This window comes from Mytilus californianus, unplaced genomic scaffold (genome assembly GCF_021869535.1).
Source record: "Mytilus californianus isolate M0D057914Y unplaced genomic scaffold, xbMytCali1.0.p SCAF_15, whole genome shotgun sequence".
NCBI classification, from domain to species: domain Eukaryota; kingdom Metazoa; phylum Mollusca; class Bivalvia; order Mytilida; family Mytilidae; genus Mytilus; species Mytilus californianus.
In genome coordinates, this window is record NW_026262637.1 from 17,260,015 (window position 1) to 17,276,691 (window position 16,677).

Here is a 16,677-nt window from a genome sequence, read left to right on the forward strand (position 1 = left end):
ATTAACTTTTGCAACTGAATTAGCAACCATTAAACCTGGTTGAGAACTCAAATGCCCCTTAGTAATTGGTGAAATTTCAAAAGATTTAGAACTTGAAAAGGTATAATTTTTATTACCTTTTACATAACAGATATTGCTAGTCTGAGGTTTAAAGACAGTGGTACGAGCAAGTCTAACAATTGAAGCTATGTGAATATCTTCTACTAATGGTACATAAGTTTTATTTACCCTTAAACACCCCAAATCAAAATAAACTCTAACACCAAATTTAACTAACCAATCACGGCCCAAAATTGCATTTCTGTTCATGTCAGATACCACATAAAAGGTATGATTCATTTTGTTTCCTTTCATGTTAAAGTCTAAATTTATACTTCCCAAAACATTTAAAGAAGCCCCGTTAACTCCTTGTAAATTGACTTTTCTTTTTTCTAATTTTGGTAATCCTTTAATTGAATTGTAAATTTTATTATGCAATAAAGATACTGAAGCTCCGCTGTCAATTAAACTTCTAACTTTCATATGTGCTATTTTAATCAAACAAGAATTTGGATTTCCCGCCAAATTAATTTCATAAGTTTCGACTTGATCAGTTTCACTTTGAGTTATGTTTTCGGTTATGTTACCCAAAGGTATTTGTTCATGATAAGGTTCAATGTTTCTATTTTGTATGTTTGAATTTCGCGCTCTAACTACTTTATTTCTGTTAAATTTTGAATTTCGCGCCATTTGTACTTCGTTTACTTCCGGTTTTGAATTAAAATTTCGCGCCATTTTTACTTTGTTTACTTTCGGTTTTGAATTAAAATTTCGCGCCATATATACTTTGTTTACTTCCGGTTTTGAATTAAAATTTCGCGCCATTTTTATTTTGTTTACTTCCAGTTTTGAATTACGATCGTTAGAATGTTTATAATAACTTTGATTCCAGTGATAGGTAAAATTGTTAGAACATGCATTATTAAAGTTTGTTGATTTGTTATTTAATTTTTTTTAACCATGATTCATATATATTATATACAGGTTTTGTATTTCCATAATTAATTTTTCTCTCAAACATCTTATTTCCCCTTATTCCCTTAAAAGTCTCCCTATTGGCTTCAGCATAAAGAGACCGTCTTAGTTTAAATTTTCCCTTGGTTTCCCGAATTGTTCATTTGGTCTTGCTCTACAATTTCTTTGATAATGACCTGGTTTACCACAATTCCAACAGAAGAATGTTCCTCTTGATTGTCCTGTAAAATTAGGTTTATTTTGGACAGAATTAAACCTTCTAGGAGGATATGAATTTACATTATTACTTAGCGTGTTGTCATTAAAATTCCTTCGGGGCACATGTAATTCGGCACGCGAACTTACTGTGTTTACATGAAATTTTGCATTATTATCCGTACAATATTTTGCCTTATGGCCAAATCGCTTACAATAGTTACATTTTACACCTATTTCTCGGTAATGTGATACGTCCATTGGTGTAATATTACGCTCATTACCGTTACTTTTTTTCAAGTCAAATTTTCGTCTTAATTGCGTTTCAGCCATTGCTGAGTTTACTGCTTGAGCCAAAGTTTGTGGATTTTCACGCATTATTTTCATTCTCAAATAATCTTGATACAACCCGTTTATGAAAAAGTTAACTAATTGAAGTTGAACAATTGGTTGATTGATATCTTGCCCTCTAAAAGCATCTGTTGCTAAAGTTAAAATTCGTTCTCCAAATATGGGAACATTTTCGCCAACTTTCTGATGAACCTTATTCAGAAGTTCAAATGCATATGATGCATCAGGAATATGCCCATAACGAAAATTCAATTGAGTTTTTAGATTATCCCAACTGTTATTTCCGGCATCTGTTTCTCTTAACCACCTAGCAATGAAATCACTTACTGGCCCTACAGAAGTTTGATAACATACCATTTTACAATCGTTCGGATTTAAATTGGTAATCATTGCATATTTTTCTATGGATCGAATCCATTGAGAATATTTTTCTGAATTTGAACCATCAAAGCCTTCAACTATCGAATTGACACCGTTTGCAGTTAATTTTTGAGTAAGACTTTGAACTTGTGTTGCTAAATTTTGAAAAACTAACCCTACATTAAATTCTTGTTCAGCCATTTTTGAGAATATAATAATTAAGATTATCAAATAAAATTTCACTGTACCTTTCTTTAGAATTCGTCCTGGCACGGTACACCACAAAGACTGTGTAACACAACAAGATAGTTAGTTAACAGTTTATTTACGCCAAATGAGCCGATGTGTCCCATACAGTAAATACATAAGTATATATACAAAATTAATAGAATATAACAGTTTGTCAAAGTTTCTATTAATTTGACAATAATAGTTTTAATTCTAAAGGTACATGGATGAATATCTATTAAGTTGACTCTAATTGACATGTTTTGACCAAGCTGGAAATTGATAGTTGTAGAATACACGTATGTCCAGTCTTTTAACTAATTGTTATTACAACATGTCACCATCTGGTCTGCATGTAAACATGTTTTTAAAGTTATATGCAACGTAGTGGTCAATTAAAACAACCTTTCCCAAGGTCATGATTTTCTCAATAGATATTCCCCTGTATTTATTTTATTCAATTTAATAAACATTTTGAGAATATATAATCATAAATATAAATATAAATATATATATATATATATTTTTTAAGCCCATCATATTGTCACATCTAAAGAAAACATTAACCGCGCTGAAAGCTAGTTAAGGGATATATATATACATGTATAAGTAATAGTCAACAGATTTCATCTCGTAAGTTTCTAATTTACTTTTTATACTCTCCTACATAACATGTTTGGGTTTTTTTTAACTTATGATAATATAATGTACATACAAGTTCATGTATTTACAGACAATTATCATTCGATCGATTTTTGGTTTTCCAATAATTCCCTCTGTGCAAGCATTTGTTTTAAAGTGTGCATCATGTGTTTCTGTGAAACGGAAACAGGAGAAAGGAATGGTAAACGTATTTTCTCCGCATCTTCTGCCAAAGAACAGTACCGAAATCCTTCTTCTAAATTTCCTTGCATGCAAAATGCAGATGCAATCATATAATAAGCGTTTGGATACTGCTTATCACACTCCGGGGCCATACTAATATATTTCAAAAACAATTTGATAGCCTTTGTTGGATTACTTGTTATATAATGGTATGCGATTCCATAGATATAACTAAAATGTGTGTTGTCTAAATCGTAACATTTCTTGAAGGAATCAAGCGCTCGCTCAGGCTGATTTGTAGAAACGTAGATTGCACCAAGAAAATAATATACGTTGGTTAGAACTTGTCGTTTGAATGGATGAGCATCTAAGTTTGAACTGAGTTTTGACGCAAATTTTTCTGACGTTTTTATGCGTAGTTTCCCTGATTCAAAATCAGACAAAAGTGTATTTCCTCCTTTATTCGGATTGCATGACCCTCTCATGAGAATGAGAATTTTGACGTACTCCGCACAAATATCCTGAGGTCTGAATTTTAGATACTGGTCAACGAGAACAGATGTCTTTTCTGGTGGTCTGAATGGGTCAAACATACTGTTTTCAAGCAGGTAACCTTTAAAGATATTTTCAAAAGCTGGAGAAAGAGCATCACAGTCTCCCATATCTTCTATCTTATCCTTTTTGTAACCTCCAAATATTTGTGAAGCTGAAGTAAAATGAAAGAAAGCTCTACCAAAATTTACCGCTGTTGGCGAGTTTGGGTATTGTAGAAACATACTTACTGGACACTTTCTTTCGTCATTAAATATCCGTAAGGAATCTCTAGCTTGTTTAACTATTTCTGTATGTGCCATTTCCAGATGATTGAAGAAAGGTGAAAACAATGGATTTTCCTTCAAAGCTCGAATATCTGTAATTTCATCTTCACCTTTACATTATTCTATTTCGAGTGCTGTGTTATCTCCATTTGATTTTCTATCAACCATGCCATCTGCTGTATTACTTATCTGTAACCTAAATATATTCCAGAAATCAATATATCATAAAGATGTATTATAAAACAAGCGCATTTTGTACTATTGTTTCTCTCTATAGTTATTTATAGAGGGACGAAAGATACCAAAGTGATATTCAAACTCATCAATTGAAGGCAAACTGACAACGCCATGGTAAATAAAGAGCTGCGCTATAAGCGCATGATACGCCCGCCACCAACTGGACATTTTTTTTACAATTTTTCAACTATAAAGTTCCATATCTCTGCAATGTCATATCAGAAATTTATACAAAAAAAAAAAAAAAAAGGAGCTTATTTCAATAGATGTAAACAAGTCACCAAAGATTCATGATAAGTGCCAAAAGCGGTTTTTTACCTGAAAATCCTCCTTTTTTTTATGATAAAGTTCAAATACTCCGAAACGTTAAATCAGAAATGTTTTAAAATCAAAAAGGAACTTGTGTAAATATATATAAACAATTCACCAAAGGTTCATGGAAATAGTTCAAACTCATAGAATTTTTGAGTTATAGTAAGAAAACTGGAAAAATCCTGCATTTTTTATGAATAAAACCCCATCTCAGAAACATAAAATCTAAAATTTATATTAATCAAAAGGGAGCTTACGTCAATACATATAAACAATTCACCAAAGTTTCGTGAAAATTGGTGAAAGCGTTTTTCAGTTACTGTCTGACATGTTGACGACAGACGGACGGACGAGCAACGGTATGTCATAATACATACACGTTCCGTAAACGGGCGTATCAAAACAAATAAAAGAACCGAGTTCCAATGTCCCCCGCGTTGCACATATTTTATCTATCCAAGGTACAAGGGCAATTACTAAATATTAAAACAATTTACAAATATCTTAAGAGAAATAAAGGCTTCAGAGCAAATGCAATGCAATTTCCGTTTAAATTAATTTTTCCAAGGGTCATAACTCGTTTAAAAATATTCGATCAGCACTGATTTTCGGAAGTGTCAAAGACATTACTGAGATATAAACCTATGATATAAGTTTCAAAAAATTCTGACAGAATTGTACACATGAGAGCACTGACAACGCAATTTTGAATAGTCAATATATCCAAGGGACATAACTCTTTTAAAAATAATTGATCAGCACTGATTTTTAAATTTGTCTGAGACATTGATGATATAAACCAGTAATATAAATTTCATAAAAATCAGGCAAGAATTGTACACATGAGAGTGCTAACAATGCAATGTTCCATATAATCAATATGTCCAAGGGGCATAACTCTTTTTAAAATAATTGATCGGCACTTATTTTCGAACTCATCAAAAACATTTTATAATATAAACCTATTATATCAATTTCATAAAAATTTGGCAAGAATTATACACATTAGAGCGCTCATTATGCAATTTTCCATATAATTAATATTTCCAAGAGGCATAACTCTTTTTAAAATAATTGATCTGCACGGATTTTCAAACTCGTCAAATACATTGCTGATATTATAAACCTATGATATAAGTGTTATAAAATTCTGGAAAGAAATGTACATATGAGAGCGTAAACAATGCAATTTTCCTTATAATTAATGTTTCAAAGGGGCATAACTCTTTCAAAAATAATTGATGGGCACTGATTTTCGAACTTTTCCAAGATATTGCTGAAATAAACATATTAAATAAGTTTCATAAAAAAACTGGCAAGAACTGTACACGTGAGAGCGCTAAAAAGACCGGACGGACGGACAGACGCACTGACGGACGGACGGACAGACAGACGCCCGGTATTTCTATGTCCCCTTCAACGCGTTCTCGGGGACAAAAACGACAAAAGACTATTAACTGTCTACAGAACTAAAGACGGAGCAACGAATCCCACCAAAAACTATTATTTTTGCGGGTAGTCAATTTACCGAAGTATAAAAGCCGCTGAGCATTGAAATACTTAAATCTGTTACGTCTGTTACATTTAGTAGTGCCTTTTTACAATTTCACGAAAGGTACGTGCACTTGAAGAATAACACGTTAGACCTGTTTGAGGGATCCTTTATTTGATACCCCTTTATTTTGCTTTTTAAATTCTTTTTCAAATATGACATATTTATGTTATCTCAGTCAAGGCTGTCACAGGACTTAGATGTAAACGCTTCAATGTTTGTGTACCAATGACCATTACATTGAATTTCTTTCGACATAGGAATTTCGGGATGTACGACGAGGTCAAAATATAATACCACCAGAAGAAGGAGTTAGCTCAAAATATTTGCTAAATATAAGTTCGTCAGAACAAGAAGGAAAAAATAACGATTGTGCTAGCTCCCACCTCCCCCGATCCCTCCCAAAAAATAGAAAATACATTATAGCAATTAATCTATCGGCGTGATTTTACCACGGGTTATGCCTTTATGCTGAATATTTTACCACGAGCGACATTGAGGGATAACATATCAGCATAAAGGGTCAGCTCCTGGTAAAATCAATATAAATTCGAGCTCCCAAGACTGGTAATACCCCTCCATAACATGATATATATATATATATATATATAAAATGACTGAATAATAGCCAACGATAAATCTTACGGGGCAATGGATCATATAAATGATACAGTACACTACAAAATATAATATATAACCAGTCTAAACATGGGGGGGGGGCTTTAATTTATCGGCGTGATTTACCACGGGTTATGCCTTTATGCTGAATATTTTACCACGAGCGACATTGAGGGATAACATATCAGCATAAAGGGTCAGCTCCTGGTAAAATCAATATAAATTCGAGCTCCCAAGACCTGTAATACCTCCCATAACATGATATATATATATATATATATAAAATGACTGAATAATAGCCAACGATAAATCTTACGGGGCGATGGATCATATAAATGATACAGTACACTACAAAATATAATATATAACCAGTCTAAAAGGGTACAACATCACCAAAAAATGACAATAAACGAACAAATGTAACTATAAATATTTCGGATAACAGACATCCTTCATCAATATGAGCACGATGTAAAATGAATCAGATACATCTATTCTGATTATTAAACTATAGCAATCTTGAATTCTATACAATAAAAAAAGTGAAACAGTTTCACGCTAATAATTTTTTTTAATTTCCAAAAAACGACTCAAAGACATGCCTAAAATGAAAATAGTAATTATAGATATGAACTGGCACAACTTTAAAATTCCAAAATGACGTCAGTTAAGATGTTACAACAACTGCGTGTAAATACATTCCCAAAAGAACAGCACTGATCGATATAAGCTGGTAAAATATGACAAACAGAGGCTGCGTATTTATCATTCCAAATAAATAGCAGTTTTATAATGAAAAGAAAAAATAATAGTAAATTTGGGCTAAGGTTAAAAGTTGGACGTGGATGCGTACTTGTATATCCCTACCAAATGAAAAGAACCCTGGTATTTAAACTAGTAAAATTCCAAAAATTCCAAAAGAATCCTTAAAACTGTAAGAGTCAAGTAAGGAAGCCGGAGTAACTGGAAACAAATGATGTCAGGAAAATGAGTGATGGTAGGGAAAATGAGTGATGGTAGGGAAAATGAGTGACTCATTCTATGTTTTTTCATTTATGCCCTCTGGGGAAACTGTCCTTAGCTTTCTTATCCAAAACCTTTCCCGAGCAATCTTTCGGCCCTTGACCAACCCTCGTTGTGGTCTATGATTGTGATTGTAAGGTTTTTGAGATCAGCTTGGGCGTGCCCAGGTGATCTCAAATGACGACTTACGGGAAGGTCGGGCTTGCAGGTGTAGTCACTTCGTTGACCATTCATGCGTTTGTTGAAAGGCTGTTTTGTCTCGCCAATATACTGCATGCCACATCGACACTGAAGAAGGTATACAACATTCTGTGTTTTGCAAGTTACATTACAAAATATAGTGTACACAGACCCTGTGGAGTGGCAAGTAAATGTTTGAGTATTCAGTATTTGTTGGCAAGTCAGACATCGTCTGTTACCACACGACTTGCACCATCCTGCAGTTGAACAGCTTTTATTAGAGGAGACGTCAGCTCTCACAAATAAGTCTTTCAGACTTGCTGGTCTCCGAAAAGCTAAGACAGGAGGATTGGGAAAGATCTTGGATAATTTTGGGTGATTGGCAATAGTTTGCCAATTGGCACGGATCAAACGTGAAAGGTTAGTGAAGGCGGGATTGTATGTTAAAACAAACGGAACTATTTTGTTGCGCCTCTTCTGTTTGTACTGTAATAGGTCATTGCGGCTGTTGTTATTAGCACGCGCAAATCCCTTATCTATGTCTAATTTCTTATAACCTCGTTTGGTCAAAAAACGGCGAAGTTCCTGTAACCTTTTAGTGACAGCCTCCTCAGAGCAAATCCGCTTTACTCTGAGAGCTTGACTGTACGGGATACTTTTTGTACAGTGTTTGGGGTGACAGCTTTGGGGAGAAAGGTACTGATGTTTATCTGTAGGTTTACAGTAGAGATCTGTTGATATGACACCGTCCTTAATAGATGTAGTAGTGTCTAAGAAAGATATTTTGGAGTCGGAAATTTCATATGTAAATTTAATTGACTGGTGTGCGTTGTTTGCATGTCTGATAAAATCATCCAATTTTTGTTGGGATTCAATCCATTTCATGTCAACATCATCGTTGAAACGGAACCAAGACAGAGGTTTGGATAAAGATGTTGAAATAATTTGTTTCTCTAATTTTCCCATGAAAATATTGGCGTACGACGGTGCCATTTTCGTCCCCATCGCTGTCCCGTTTATCTGAAGGTAATTTTCACCATTAAAGGTGAAATTGTTGCATTTCAGAACCAGAGTGAGCAGCTGGACTAAACATTCGGTAGGTGGTTCTAAGGTGTTGCGAGAGTCCCATATTTCCTTACACGATTGTATTCCGTCATCATGAGGTATGTTGGTATACAATGAGGTGACATCTAAAGTGACAAGGAGGGTTTCCGGAGGAAGAGGGTTCATGGATTCCATTTTACGAAGATAATCTGTTGTGTCTTGAATGTGAGAAGGAAGATTTTCTACATGAGATCTTAAATGAAAGTCTACGAATTCCGAGATTTTCTCAGTCGGGTGGCCGTTTGCGGATACAATGGGTCTACCAGGGTTGTTAACCTTGTGTATTTTGGGAAGAAGATACAATCGACCAGGCTTGGCGTTCTCTGGTTTTAAATATCCGATTGTATCCTCATCTATGTGACCGTCATCGTGCATGGTTTGTAACGCAGTAATAATTTTGGAACTAAACTCGGAAGTAGGGTCATAGTCAAGCTTCTTATAAAATCTCTCATCAGAGAGCTGACGCTCTGCTTCCGCGATGTAGTTAGCTTTGTCCATTATCACTATAGATGATAGTTAGGTAATGTGTATAAAGACAACTGTTCAGCCATTACATTTTATATACAACTAACGTATTTCCGCCCAAGGCGACGTCACTGACAATACGACGTCGACAATGGACAAGTACAATAGTACGGACGTTATGTTACCGCGACAATCTCAACATACTGGGGCCGCGAAAAGTAAAATATCACAATTTTCTAAATAATCTCAATTATCCATTGATCAATCGTTTCACTGATAAATTACTGTCCATCAATAAATAATAATACTTTGAAATTGTCTCTCGCGTTGTGTTTTTCTTTGAAATACTGAGTACATGAAATCATTTAAAACGGAAATACCATTTAGCAATTAAATTCAATTAATGTCACTCATGAAATAAGAATAAAATTCAACTTTGCACTAAAACGCGTAATTGTCTATCAATTACATCACTAATGGTCGTCTTTAACATCATTGGTGTATCCACTTCCGTATGGTCTCACGGGCTTTAAGACTTGCTTTTCGTCTCGGTCTGTTCTCCATATTTTTCTGCTGATCATCTATTGGAACGTTAGAATTGTTTGTCATCGTTTGTGTAACTTCTAATGGATATAATTTTGCGATCGGTCTAGTTGTTTCCCCATTGTTGGTTCTTATTCGTGCAGATCTTACAAGTCCGTCGTTACCTCTCGCCAGTTCGGTTACGATCCCAATTTTCCAGTTTATACGCGGAGATTCGTTGTGAATTTGCACGATGTCTCCTGTATTTATTAATTGTTCATTTTTTCCGGTAGTCCTATGAAATTCAAGTAACGACGTAAGGTATTCGGATTTCCATCTTTTCCAGAAATGTTGAATCAATTGCGTTTGTCTGTGTACACTTTTATTAAGATCGTAATGTCCCATGTAAGTCGGGTCGGTGATGTTATCGATTTCTGGTTGTGGGTACGGTAATGTTGAAATGCGCCTTCCGTATAGTAGATGAGACGGTGTTAAAGCTTCACAGTCTTTGATATCGGACGATGGATAAGTAAGCGGTCTGTCGTTTAAGATAGTTTCTATTTCCGCAACAATTGTTTGTAATGTTTCCATGTTAACTTGCGATCGTCCAAGCACTTTTTTCAAACTTGTCTTCGTAAGAGCAATCAAGCGCTCCCAGAATCCACCATACCATGGTGCACGTTTCGGTATGAATCTCCACTCTACACCGTGTGTTGATAAAGTATCTTTTACTATATCCGATTCACATAATCTTTTTATTTCCTCAGATCCTGCAATGAATGTAGATGCATTGTCAGATACTAGAATTTTAGGCAGAGATTTACGGCTAACAAAGCGTCGAAATGCCTGAATAAATGAATGTTCGCTCATGTTTGGAACTACTTCGAGATGAACTGCTCTAGTCGATGCGCACGTAAATAAGCATATATACGCTTTCCTTAAAGTTCCTTCTTGATCCCTTACGTATAAAGCGCCTGTATAATCAACCCCTGTTACGGTAAATGGCGAGGCTTCCTGTACTCTTATTTTCGGAAGCGGTGGCGGTCCGGTTTGCTGTAAGATTTTCCCATAACTTTGCGGCAGGTTACACACTTATTCAATAACTTCTTTATAAATTGTCGAAGTGTCGGTACCCAATACGTTTGTCGTACAAAAGTTAGCGTAGCATTAAGTCCAGAATGGAGTGAACGTTCGTGTGCGTCTATCACAATCAGTTTGGTAAGTGGATGATTCGCAGGTTTAAGATACGGAAATTTGGTATTCTCTGAAATCGGTGCATTGTGAATTCTTCCATTGCATCTCACAAGACCATCGTCATCTATGAAGAGTCCTAATTGTCTTATTCTTGGAAATTTCATTAGTGTTTTTATTTCGTGTGTCCTTTAAACTTTTTATTTCGGCTGAATATGAAGATTCTTGGCAATCTAATATCCATGAACGCACCGCGGTATTTATATCATATGTCGTCAAAATTCCACCTTTTCTCCGATGTTTGGTATATAGGCAGTTAGATATGAACCGCTGAACGTAAGCAGTTACTCGAATCAATTTCCTGAAAGTCCCATATTTCGAAATGTCTATAACGTTACTAATACCATAGTGATCAGTATGAACTTCATTGTTTAGAAATTTCTCTTCGTCGTTTTCTCCTGTAATTGTCATTACCATTTTACTTGTGGGAGTTATTTCTGGCCATTTTGTGCGATCCGTTAACCAATTTGGTCCTTTTTTCCAAATGACACTATCGATGTATTGATCGGCGTTAATTCCTCGTGTTAAGAGATCGGCTGGATTGCATTCTGTTGGACAATATCTCCATTCATGTTGATTTGTAGATTCCGTTATTTCTCTCACTCGATTTGCAATAAATCGTTTTAACGGTTTCAAAGATTTTAACCAGTGCAATACTATGCAGCTATCCGACCAGAAAACCACGTTTTTACATTCGAAAGTCGATTGTACATGTGACGCTAGTCTAGTTCCAATAACCGCGGCCATAAGTTCTAGTTGCGGTAATGTTAGGTTTTTCACTGGCGCTACTCTGCTTTTTGCCATCAGTAACGCAGTTTCGGTTCCGTTGTTCAGATATGCGGTCGCTCCATACGCCTTTGGACTGGCATCGCAAAATACGTGTAGTTCAAGTTGTTCCGAAGTAGAATAACCGGAGAAATAATATCTCGGAAAGACGATTTGTGTCGCTTTCTCTAAGTCGCTTGCTACATTAATCCAAGTAGCCTTAAAGTTTTCCGGAACTTGTTCATCCCAATCCAGTCCACTTTTCCATAGATCCTGTATTAGTGTCTTTGCTCTTATTGTTACCGGGCTGATTATTCCAAGTGGATCGTATATTTTCGACGAATGTTTCAAAATCTCCCTTTTTGTTACAATGTCTCGTATTGGAATATCACATTTCTGGTACATCAGATCATCGGATTTGCTATTCCATAACATACCAAGTACTTTTGTGTTTATGTCCATATCTAGTACATTTTCCGTCTTGGCTAGCTTGCGTATATTCTGACTGTTTGACGTCCACGATCGTAGGTTGAATCCGGCGTCTTTCATCATTGTTCTCGCTTCCTTATAATACGTATCAGCCTCATCCTCGTTCTGTAAACTTGTCAGAATGTTGTCCACGTACAAGTCTCTTTCCATCAATGTAGCTGTTTTACTGTTGTAACGTTGTAAATGTTTCAGTATTGTGGCGTTTAGTATAAACGGTGAACAAGTCGCTCCAAAAAGGACGGATTTGAACCTGTAAGTCTGTAAATAACTTGTTACTTAGCCACAAGAAACGTGCAGCGTCTCGGTCATCCTCGTTTAATCCTACATGTAAAAATGCTTTCCCAATATCCGTTGTTATGGCGACAGGGTTGGCTCTAAATCTCATCAGAATTTTTGTCAGGTCGTTTAGCTTCGGCGGTGTATCCAAGAGGCAGTCATTCAAGCTTTGCGAATTAGGCGACTGGCGACAACTGCAGTCGTAAACAATTCTGATAGGCGTAGTGCTTGATTCCTTCTGTACTGGATGATGAGGAATGTAGTGTAGTTTTTCTGAAGTTTCTGCTGTTTCATCCACCTTCTCTATGAATCCCCTACGTTCCTGTTCTTGTATGATGTTCCCGTACTTCTTTAACATATCTGGGTTTTGAGTAAGTCTTTTAATGACGTTTTCTGTCCTTCTCTTCGTGACTGCTAAATTTGTAGGCAATTCATCATGATCCTGTTTCCATGGTAACCTAGCGAAATATTTATTTTTCTCGGAACTCAATTGATCTGTCCTGATAGGCTTTAATATATGCATCACCGTCTTCGTCTACCTCCTTACTATTTATTCCTATTGATTCTAAATTCCAAAATCTCTCTAGATTGTATTCTTCAACTTTGTGTGATATCAGAACATTAAACATGCTAGTTTTCGATGTGTTAGTTTTCTTACCGTATGTAGGTCCCGAAAGCAAATATCCGATCTTGGATTTCACGGCGGTCGGACCGTTTCCCCGTACTATATGGTCTTCTACAATGTCCCAATAGTGATCTGCGCCTACTAACAACGATATTTCGAATGAATCTTGCTGTGTCATCGTGTGCGCTAACTTTAAACCACGCAAATAACCATTTTGTGTATCAATATTACGTATGTGATTCTGTAGAGGCATGGCTATCATCGGTACTATCAGTACTTTGATTGGCAAAACGTGTCCTGCATCGGTTTTCAGATAGATTGTTGTCTTTTCTAGGTGTCTCGCGTTTTTCTCTTCACCTCCAAATGCCGATAAATGTATTATCTCTGTTCCCTCTATCTGTAAGTTGAGTTTATTCGCTAAGTTCTGCGTTAAAAACGATCTTTGCGCTCCTTCGTCAAAAAGAATGTTTGTCTCGGTGTAGAGCTGATTCGATCCTACTTGTGCTACGGCGGTTTTCAAAAGTACATTTGATCGCGATTCTGTCGATTATGAATACAAAATGGTAGTATCTTGTTCCGTTGTATGACTATCATTTACGAGGTGAACGTTTGTCGAATTTGAAGATGGTGGATTTGCGGGTTGCTGCTCTGATTATCTTTCGCGCGGAAATTCGTATGTGCTGAGTTACTACCCCCGTTTCTATGGCTTACCTCATGGACTGGTTTTATGCTGTTTGTTAGACGTACATTACACAAGCTTGTATGGTGTTTCTTATTACAATGTCTACATGTGTGTTTAGATTTACATTCGTTTAGTCTGTGTTTACCAAGGCAATTAAAGCATAACTTATCACGTTTTACTATGTTCATACGGGATTCTGTGTCGGTTATTTTACTGCAATGGGTAGGTGCGTGTATTTCGTGACAGAAGACGCAAGGTCTAGTCTCAATATTCTTGTAAGATTTGGACTTCGGCAATTTCGCTCCGGCAAAGAAAGACGATGTTGTGGGCAAATTGTGTGTTGACTCTATCTCTTGTCCTGCGTCCATTATATCTATCTCGTCTAATATGCTTTTACGGAGGTCCCGTAATACCCAAGTTTTTGTTCTGTGTTCTCGAGCGAGATTTTTTCTGACTTCCCCGGGTAATTTGTTCATAATAATGGGAACAAGTAACGTGCCGTATGTTTGACCCAAAGCTTCTAATCCCCTGACGTAACCTTCCATTTTATCGTAAAAACTTCGTAAGCTTGTTAACTGATTTCTAGGCGAAGGAATTTCTAATAATGCCTGCATGTATGCATTTATGATTTTATCTTGTTGACCGAACCTCTCTTTTAACAAATTTACGGCTTCATCGTAGTTTACATTTGTTAGTGCGAAACCTGCTATTGATCCTAGTGCTTCATGTTCTAGCTGTGCTTTCAAGTAATTAAATTTTTGTACATTTGTAAGTGACAGATTAAGATGTACGGCCGACTCATATGAGTCCCAGAAAGTTTGCCATTCTAAAATGTTGCCTGAGTGGGTTGGAAGCGAAAGTTTTGGTAGGCGGTGACTCTGATTACTAGTTGACGAAAATGTACTTTGTTGCGTGTTAAATGTGTGACTGGCTTGTACAGACGGGTTTTCAAACGACTGTGCGTTGTGTGGGTTGGTTATGTTGTGCGTTGGAACAAACGTTATAGTTTCTGGATTTAATGTGTGAGTTGTAGTATGTGATTCAATATGACGGGACTGCGGGGTTTGGACATTTTGTATGAACTTACGTATGTGTCGAATCTTCGTTTCCATAGTCACTGAATATTCATCTGAATCAATTATCTCATTTTCCACATCTTCCGGTTCTGTTAACTTAAGAATTTGTTCATTTAAGGTAGCAATACACAGTTAGGAGTTTGGTTTCGCATTTTGGCCCCGGTGGATTTTTCAAATATGAAAGTTATTGTGTAATAAAATTCATTTTTAGACAGCTGAGTACTAATTTAGCCTTCAAAGGTGGTTTATAAGAACATCAAGATTATTTTTTACATGTTTTATGGGCTATTTTCTGTTTGACTCTCCGTATTTTCATAGCTAGACCGGTCATCGGTCCAGAAATTTATGTAATGTTTACAAACACTTTTTTTCTACACGAAGTTTTTGACGCAATTTTACAAAAAAATGAGATGAAAGACATATGATTTTCATTGGATTTATTGAAAGATATATGTAAACAGTTTCAGAAAAGGTATTACTTGAAGTGATTGAAATTCTACTTTTGGTCAAATTTTGGGGAAATATGTGACATCTTTTCCCCCCTTTTTGCTATATTTTATAACAAAAAAATGCAGATTGTTGCCATGGATACACCAAAAAGAAATTATATTTTACCATTTTATATACTGGATATGAAATCTATGGAAGATTCTGATTACATACATATGCACATATATGACACAAACAGTAAGCTTTATATTGCAAGAAGGCAATGAAAAGGGGATGGTAAAATTTATGAGGGAAAATTTTAATATTTTTTCCTAACTGTTTATTGCTACCTAAGTCCTCAAACAATGTTTGTTTTTGCACAAGTTTTCCGAGCGTTGCAATGACTTCTTCTTCATCGAAATTCGTATTCTCCTTTGCTACATCTAATCTGCGGAATAGTCTGGTAACAGCGCTTCTGTTCCCAGATCGAACTGATTTCAATTTTTCGAGATCCATTGGTCACGGTACCATAAATATAGATGATAGTTAGGCAATGTGTATAAAGACAACTGTTCAGCCATTACATTTTATATACAACTAACGTATTTCCGCCCAAGGCGACGTCACTGACAATACGACGTCGACAATGGACAAGTACAATAGTACGGACGTTATGTTCCCGCGACAATCTCAACAATCACAACGGCACTTCCCTTGTCTGCTGGTTTTATCACAATATCATCTCGGTTTCTCAGCGATTGTATGGCTTTTTTCTCGTCAGAAGAGGTGTTATAAAATGACGAGTACTTGTTGCTAGCTAGATGAACAACATCCGATTTGATTTTATCGATAACATCTTCCAGTGTAGCAGATTTACTAGGTTTAGGAATCCATGAACTCTTCTTTTTAAAATACGGAATTCTGATTTCTTCCTCCGAGTCAGACGTGTCTGAGTCTTCCTCATTATCCTTGTTACCAAAATATTCTTTGATTCTGAGGGTTCTGGCAAAGTTATTAAGGTCATCTTCCAGTTTCATATTATCTATGTTACTGGGAGTAGGGCAAAAATTCAAACCCTTAGATAAGACTTTAATTTCGTCCTCAGTTAAAGAGACTGTTGATAAATTGACAACCGTGTTGTTGGAATTGACCGGAATTTGACTTTTTCTTCGAAATCTACGGTTGCGAGGCTTTTTATTTTTATTTGAATTTTTTGAAGGTCTGATTAAAGGGTGATTAATTTGCACACCATCACGTTTAAATTTGTTAATCTGTTTGAC

General features: G+C 35.9%; 1 protein-coding gene across 1 annotated transcript in view; it reads right to left on the reverse strand.

Annotated features, from left to right (window-relative positions):
* Positions 1-1,258: 1,258 nt before the first annotated feature.
* Positions 1,259-16,677, reverse strand: part of LOC127725554 (uncharacterized) — a 42,340-nt gene continuing 26,921 nt past the window's right edge. Inside the window, exon 2 of the mRNA XM_052232609.1 lies at positions 1,259-3,987. Coding sequence (XP_052088569.1) covers positions 2,889-3,827 — 939 coding nt within the window. The 5' untranslated portion in view covers positions 3,828-3,987 and the 3' untranslated portion in view covers positions 1,259-2,888. The remainder of the gene's footprint in view (positions 3,988-16,677) is intronic.